A 7,454-nucleotide genomic window follows, 5' to 3' on the forward strand; every position below is an offset into this window, starting at 1 on the left:
TTATATAAAAAAAGTATTATCCACAAAGGGATAATCCTTTTTTTATATAATAATATTTCCCGTTTTTATTTTTACTTATTCACTTTAGTTCTTATAACAGCAAATTGAGTGTTAAAGTGATATAAAGAAAGTAGACGAATTATTTTCTAATAACTTTTTAATTACTTTTAACTAAAGGATAAAAAGTTTAATTTTATAGAAATAAAATTTTTGTAATTAAAATTGTTTATATTAAGTTACATATGTTTATTTAAAAACTAATGCAATTTCAAATTGAATGAATTAATATTAAATAAGAAAGTTTAATTTTAAAAATACATGTGTATTCAATAATTTGTAGGTAAAAACATCTTGCATGATCTCATCTTTTTCATATCCTTAAGTACTGTATTTTTAATATCTGTAAATATGCAATAAAAATTAATGTTATGCATTTATTTGTAATTAAAGGCGTAAATATGTGTCGTACCAGTCTTGCAACATAGGTTGCGGTCAAGCCGCCGCTACAAATACTTCGGAGTGTTTCTCTTCTCCTTCTTTTCTGAAAGAAAGGAGAAGCAGAATACTTCGAAATGTTTCAAGCGACAGCTTGACCGCAGCCATAATGAGTTCTGATTTGTACGCTGTTTCGAGCAACGTCGAATGTTCAAAATATATTTGATTTTTCCGCGTTCGATTTCATTCCAATTATTGACACAATCTTTATTGGTGGGCTCTCGCAGGAAGCGGCAAAATCGTGTCGCCCACCGTCAAGGATCCTTGACTAAAAACCTGTGTCCCCGCGGACACTCCTCTGGACGAAGTTGTCACGTGGCTGTTCCGCATCCTGTGGATTGGCTGGCGTCCTCGGATCATTCTGTACCCTCTCCTCGAACGTTTCGCGAGGGGAGACTTTATGTCAAACGCGCTTAAAATTGAATTTGATTCGCTCGAGGACTCCTCGGTGACCTCGTGAACCCGTTTGCTAGGACGAATGCGACTGCTACTGTCACTGGATGTTCCCTGTGAAGATGTTAATTCTGTGTTGCTCTCTCGTTGCTCAGTTATTTCAATTGCCTCCATGTTTCTTAGCGGCATTCTCAAGCCTGAAAATTAAAAAGAATCAGACATTATAGAATCGCGATAACTTATCTCTGAGTCGCTTGAACAATCGCTTCGCGAATAATTAAAACTTTTACCGACCAGAGAGATTTCTGAAGGCGTACTTTATAGTTTGCGAGACGGTTGACAAAAATCCACCATTATTATTGTTTTTGTTGCTCTGTACGAATGATGAAGAGGATGACGATGCGAGCTCTCTGTGATTTGGATTCGTCGTCTCTTCGTTGCTCGCGGAATACCTCTCGACACTCGAGACTCTCATCCTCATCGTCGTAATAGACCTTCTACAGATCTTAGCAGACTCGGTCGACTTCGAAGGTGGCTGAAAATTTGTCGATTTCAGTTGCTCCTCTAGTTTCTTCAGACCTGAACTGATCAGTGGCATCAGATCATTAGTGAATTCACTTGAGTTGTTCTCCAACAACACCATCATCAGCACTCTGTTAGAATCTCGTTGAATCACGGTTGACGCACCCTCGTGGCTCACTTCGGGATCTCGGTTCTCTTTTTTCGCGTTGTCCTGAACGGTTCTGCTTTGCGAATCGCTTAAAAAATCCTTCGAAGATTTTATTAAAGAGGGCATTTCATCCTCCGCTTGATTATCATTCGTGTTCTTCGCGTTTTCCACGACGCACATGTCTTTCGGGTTGCCCGTATCCATTATGTCCCTTGCATCCGGAGTGTCTTCTGCAGTTGCCTTCGTCTTTTGCGCGTTGGTCTCATCGTGATCATCGTGAAGCACCTCCTCCATTGACAGATTGATAATAGCTTGTACGCAGGACTCCAAGTTCTCGAGCTCCCCCGCAGTTTTATACTGATCGGAGAACCTCACCTTCTTTACGACGTCCTCGCGGATATTATTTGACTTCAGGGATGAGTTCTCGGGGGGAGTCGTCAGGATGCTGTTCATGGGCAACGTCAGTTCCATATCAACAGGAGACGACAGTTCGAATGAGTTAGCAGTTACATCGTCTAACTTTGGAGGTGAGACCTCGTGGGTCATCGGGCTGCCCTTGGACAACGTCAGTTCCATATCAACAGGAGACGACAATTCGAGTGAGTCAGCAGTTACATCGCCTGACTTTAGAGGTGAGGCCTCGGACAATTCCATATTTACAGGGGACGATAAGTTGATCGGTATAGCAGTTACATCGTCTGACTTTGGTGAATCTTTGGGGATCGTCAGAATGCTGCTCTCGGACGTTAATTTTATATTTACAGGAGACAACAATTCGTGAGCAGTTATCTTCTCGGCTTCTTCATTCCTGATCTTCTCATCTTCTTCCATGATGCTCAGCTTTTTGCCGGAATTGTTCCTGGAGAATTCGTTCTTATAGCTTCTGAAAGGCGTCATCCCTTCGCTCGAGGTCTGCGTGAAGCTGAAGAACTGCGTATCGCTCGTACTCGAGATCGACGCAATATGTGTGATCGACGGCGAGTTCTTGGGCGTTTTCAAGCTGAATTCTGGCACGCAAGGCGTCTCACAGCCGATCTTTTGGCCAACGAACATCGGCGTGCTAGTCTTCCGATAGATTTCCGGCGGCGTCCAAAATCTGCTGCTGTTGCAATCGCTGTTCCCGCTTATAGAACACGGTTTCTTCTCGGGGTGCTCGTAACAGATTGGCGACGTCAAACAATGCCAACGTTCAAACCACTTGCACGTAGCTAATGTTTTATTAAAAAAATGAGAAAGTTAATTACATACTTGCCATAAAAATATCCGACGTTGAACTTAAAAGATCTATTTACAGACTTGAAACTTACGCGTTACATAGATAATTTTAGAGAATGTTATAATAAAGAAATTTTAATTTGTTATTTATATAAGTTTGCTTCAGTTAATGTACTTGACAATCTTAAATTCAATTTTGATTTTAACTTGGTTGTGTATTAGAATATTCTACATGCTTTAACCATATCCACAAGTAACAAAACTTCTAAACAGATTTAAAAATAAATAACTTACAAATCAAAACCAAACTGTAAAATAGAGAAGAAAAGCATCATTTCACGGTCATTTCCTTGTACTTCTAACAGACTATATAATCTGTATTATTTAAATTTCAAGGAAACAAAATATGAGTTTGTATCAATGTCTTTCAATTAATTTTTATGTGAAACTTTTAAATAACGGTTAAATATTTCGAAAAAAATTTGGTTCTAAAATTCTCGATCGTGGATGATGAGGCCTTTTGACTTTTGCGAGTAATTGTGGAATATCAGATCTTATTATTAACTTAAACTGCGAATTATCAATATATATACGTACCGACGGTTCTGAAATCTTCTATGGATTCAAATAAATCACCGCACAGCTGGCAATGTAACGGCAAGTGCTTGTCCACTATGTGACACAACAATTTATCATCCTCGAAGTTCAATTTCGCGGACACATATGGTCGCATTGATAATACCTCAGACGCGCACAAAGGACAATCGGCATTCACGTTAGGATGTACCTTGTTCACGTGGCGAACGTGGCATTTCGTGCAGCAAAATGTCTTTTTACAGAACCGACAGACTCTGTCCGCCTCTCCAAAGAAAGGAGTCTTCGAATATGCAGCGCTTCTACTAAATACCTTATAGCTCAACATATCCAGACGTGATTGCCGAAACGATCGGGTGTTTACTGACTAGCCGAACTGCTCGACGGTTTGCCAATACGTCCGTGCGGAAATAACAAGGTAAACGGACTAATACGTACACACATAAGAAGTAGAGATATTCGAAAAGCAAAGTTTATAATTCAGCCTTGCGGTCGGTTTTGTTTATGCCTTCCCCGCTCCTCTCGTTTTATACCTGGCTCTTTGCGGGGACGTAAGACGCTCGATCTCAAGAAATCTGTGATTGGCGTGTGTTGTCCCGCGAGATATTAAAAACCGAGAGGAGTAAAACTTAGGGTAAAGCAAACTTCATTTACAGCTATATTATTTAAAAACTGGGAATTTTGTTTCGCTTTTTATTTAGGAAAAGGGTTATATACATTTTTATATTGTCTTTTAAATCAATTTAAACATTGAAGAAGCTAATCGTGAAAATCGAAGAGTTTACGTTTTTGACAGTCCAATTTCTAGAAATTAAACCAGTGGATCAGGGATAAAGATTCATTCTCAGAATATAAAAATTGTTGAATATTTATTTAACAATTATGTAATATACGGAAATGTAAAGAGATTTTAGCAGTATATTCAGTCGTTACCCGTATTTTCTTTGCCCTTGGATGCAAATTGGTTTCAATTTCTTAATGCATCGATGCCTGTTTCCTTTTCTTTATTCTCATTTTTCGTAGTTTTCGCCGCTGTATTTGGCTCGTTATCAGAATCATTATCCGCAGAAACATTTAATACTTTAATCCCAGATATCAATGACTCATCTTCATATTCGCCCGCGGTGCTGTAATTGGAAACGGAAGAGTCAAGCTGATACAAGTTTTGTAACCCATCGATGGCTGTTTCCTCTTCACTATCCTCATCCTGCATAATAGTTTTCGCGACCTCACTTGGCTCATTGCCGGAGTCCGCGTTACCCGCAGAGTTCAACGCCCGCTTGACTTTGGATATCGATGATTCGTTTTCACGTTCAATCGCGACTTTGATGTCGATTTCACTGAAGTCGGTGCTGTGATTAGATGTAGAGGTCTTTTTCTCCGCTCTTCTCCTACTTATTAACAACGCTTGCTCGTAAGGCGGCGCTATGGGGGCTTGCACCGGTTCGTGGTACTTGTACTCCTTACCTTCGTACTGAGAACATTCACGTACAATGATAGAACCGAGGTAGAATGAAATAAAAGAGCCGGGTATAAAGAGGAGAAAAGGATCGCTAGATTTGATTTACAATCAAATGAGAATGTAAATGTTACACTTACGTTGAGCGAATAACTCGTGTCGGAATCGGGCTGACTGAGGTCCCCGCACACGATGAACGGGACGACGACCCTCTCCACACCTGCCAGATGCTCGAATTTGCACGGCTCGTCCATCATCCAAGGATTCAGCATGTTTGGCTTGTAGCCTTCCGGCGGGCTGTAATCTTTACAGACCACAAATGCCTCGATGCTCGAGTTGCGGGAACTGCTGGGCTTCGTGCAGTAGACGTAAGGGAAAAGTATTCTCATTTGAGCGTACAGATACGACACGTCCTTGGCGCGAAAGATCTTTGCGACGAATGTCCCGCCAGGTCTCAGGATGTGCGTGGCTATGTTCAAAGCAGCCAGTAGCAGTTGCGACTGGATGAATATGTCCATGTCGTGTAGACCGGTCACTGCGAGGGAGAACAAAATAAAATTTATCCATCATTCCACATAGAGCTGTTGAGAACAAAAGAGCGAGGAATGAATGGCACGTACCGTCGGGTGCTCCATCGCACACCACCAAGTCTGCCCGGGAGTTATCAAAGTGCGCAATGATCTGTTCCGCCGTGCTGGCGTTAGTAATGTCACCTTGCAGTTGGATAACACCTTCCAAAGGTGCCATCGCTTGCAGATCAACGGCCACGATTTTTGGCGGGGACGCAGGGCCTCTTTCCGAAGCTTTCTTGTAGTTCTCGCTATAAAATAGAAATGCACAATTGTATTGTCGCATAATAAGGGAACCACTTTCGCGTTACACAGCGTAGACCTTTTTATCGGGCCTTGAAAAAAAAATTCAACTTACTTTAGCTTGCGAGCTAAGACCTGGCTCCAGCTTCCAGGCGCAGCGCACAGGTCCACCGCTTTCGATACGCCTGGAAGAAGAGTATTCTTTTAGTTAAATGAACAAGCTGTAATAATACGTCATAAAAACAGCAAGTTTATCATTCACTGCTGTACACGCACCGTCCAAAATGTTACACTCCGAATCAATTTGAAGCAGCTTGAAGGCACTCCGGGCTCGCCATCCTTCTTCCTTCGCCTTTCTGTAATATATGTCGCGCTTGTCCTTCGACGTCTTTCCCATTTTTCAAATTAAACTTTTTGTTGCACAAAGGTATCCCCGACAGCTCTCAAAAATGGTTTTAAAGCATCTTCAATTCGCGTTTCCTTTACGCATACCCTTTAAATCCTTCTCGTCTTCTATTATTTCTAACTTAATATACTTCTTTAACACGTTTAGATCTCACAGCGCCTAACAAATAATTATTCCAAGTTACATTCTGCACGTGCTATTCGAGTTCTGGTAAGGTATCTAATATCTCTACTACGATCAGCTGATCTTCGTAGGTGCAGTAAATTGTACTTGCTGCACGCTTAGGGTGCGTTTCCATTGTGCACGCAGAGAGAAACCTGAGTCCAAAGGTGCCGACAGAGAGTGCTACACTCGGTGCTCACACACACAAGCGCAACCATGGCCGTGTGCATCTCCGTTTGCATAAAAGCTTGCATCTCTGCGTGCAATTCGAGCGAGTCGCGAACGATCGTCATTTCGCACACGACTTGCCGATATTCGCTCGAAGGGTACATATCGCGGAATTTCTCGGGACAGCTTTCGATCGGAGTTATTTCGATCATTTCCCACATTCCTATTGTACTTGTTAGGGAAGTCTGAATGATTCCGATTGTAATTCATTCCGAAGAGTCCCGTAATACGTGCCCGACGGTCTCATCACAGTTACATAATGTTACAATTTACTTTCAGCGAGATGTCGAGATCGCAAATGAACTCGATAATCTGCAACCAATGCTTCACCCCGATGTATGTACAGGGGACAACGTCCGTACCACGTTACAGAGTGCGGCCACATCTCCTGCCAAAATTGTCTGCGATAAGGTAAGTGAGCTTTGAAAGAGACTAGGTAAACCTCGCGCGATTCGCTTTCCATGATTCCGGCGTACTTATTCACCCTTGCGACTTTCAGTTGAGAACCGATGTCCGCAATGCCAGCGTGTCGGCATCGTCTCGACAGCGCTGGAGGAGCCGTTGTCGCCGACGCTGATACCGTACTTCCAGCCGTTCGCCGAGCTCCTAGAAACGATACTGAAGGTCGACACGTTCAATAGCACCCAGCTGGAAATAACGCTGCAGCGCTTCTACGATCTTGTACATAATATCTGCCTACGTCTTCTGTTCTACAATCCTCTTGTCGCTTGCTTTTTTCTGGTCCTAGGCTGCGTTCCAATGTTCACTGCCGGTACTGACAGCTTGTCGGTACTGGCAGTAAATATCTGAATGCAGCCCTGGGCTGTGGTCAAGCTGTCGCTTGAAATGTTTCAAAGTGCTCGTCTTTTCTTTTCTTTCAGAAAAAGATAGAAGAAGAACGGAAACACTTCGAACATTTCTAGCAGACCACAACCTTAATTTCTCATAATTTTCTACTTGTATCGCGTCTCTTGTATCTTCCTCGCGTTTCTCATGTGTCTTTTCTTTCTGAATATTTTT

The 7,454-nt window shown here is 42.1% G+C and overlaps 2 protein-coding genes across 2 annotated transcripts; both read right to left on the reverse strand.

Moving 5' to 3' along the window:
- Positions 1-275: 275 nt before the first annotated feature.
- On the reverse strand, positions 276-4,138 carry LOC105568881. Its single transcript, XM_012024892.1, has 3 exons — positions 3,371-4,138; positions 1,183-2,766; positions 276-1,085 (listed from the first exon to the last, which is right to left on the reverse strand). Exons 1-3 carry the CDS (start codon positions 3,693-3,695, stop codon positions 703-705), a joined length of 2,292 nt encoding a protein of 763 aa, XP_011880282.1. The 5' UTR covers positions 3,696-4,138; the 3' UTR covers positions 276-702.
- Positions 4,139-4,220: 82 nt separating this feature from the next.
- LOC105568880 (putative tRNA (cytidine(32)/guanosine(34)-2'-O)-methyltransferase) lies at positions 4,221-6,286 on the reverse strand. The gene is made up of 5 exons (XM_012024891.1): positions 5,915-6,286; positions 5,754-5,823; positions 5,447-5,646; positions 4,967-5,361; positions 4,221-4,841 (listed from the first exon to the last, which is right to left on the reverse strand). The coding sequence occupies exons 1-5, from the start codon at positions 6,033-6,035 to the stop codon at positions 4,335-4,337; spliced, it is 1,293 nt and encodes a 430-aa protein (XP_011880281.1). The 5' UTR covers positions 6,036-6,286; the 3' UTR covers positions 4,221-4,334.
- Between the last annotated feature and the right edge of the window lie 1,168 nt (positions 6,287-7,454).

The sequence above is a fragment of the Vollenhovia emeryi genome, unplaced genomic scaffold (assembly GCF_000949405.1).
Source record: "Vollenhovia emeryi isolate VEMERY1.0 unplaced genomic scaffold, V.emery_V1.0 DF939127.1, whole genome shotgun sequence".
Lineage (NCBI taxonomy): Eukaryota > Metazoa > Arthropoda > Insecta > Hymenoptera > Formicidae > Vollenhovia > Vollenhovia emeryi.

Coding starts and splice junctions, on each gene's coding strand:
- LOC105568881 (XM_012024892.1), bottom strand. CDS start 3,695: ATGTTGAGCTATAAGGTATTTAGTAGAAGCGCTGCATATTCGAAGACT. Junction 2,767..3,370: donor AGAAGATTTCAGAACCGTCG/GTACGTATATAT, acceptor ATAAAACATTAG/CTACGTGCAAGTGGTTTGAA. Junction 1,086..1,182: donor CGCCTTCAGAAATCTCTCTG/GTCGGTAAAAGT, acceptor TTTAATTTTCAG/GCTTGAGAATGCCGCTAAGA.
- LOC105568880 (XM_012024891.1), bottom strand. CDS start 6,035: ATGGGAAAGACGTCGAAGGACAAGCGCGACATATATTACAGAAAGGCG. Junction 5,362..5,446: donor GTGCGATGGAGCACCCGACG/GTACGTGCCATT, acceptor TCTCCCTCGCAG/TGACCGGTCTACACGACATG. Junction 4,842..4,966: donor ACACGAGTTATTCGCTCAAC/GTAAGTGTAACA, acceptor GAATGTTCTCAG/TACGAAGGTAAGGAGTACAA.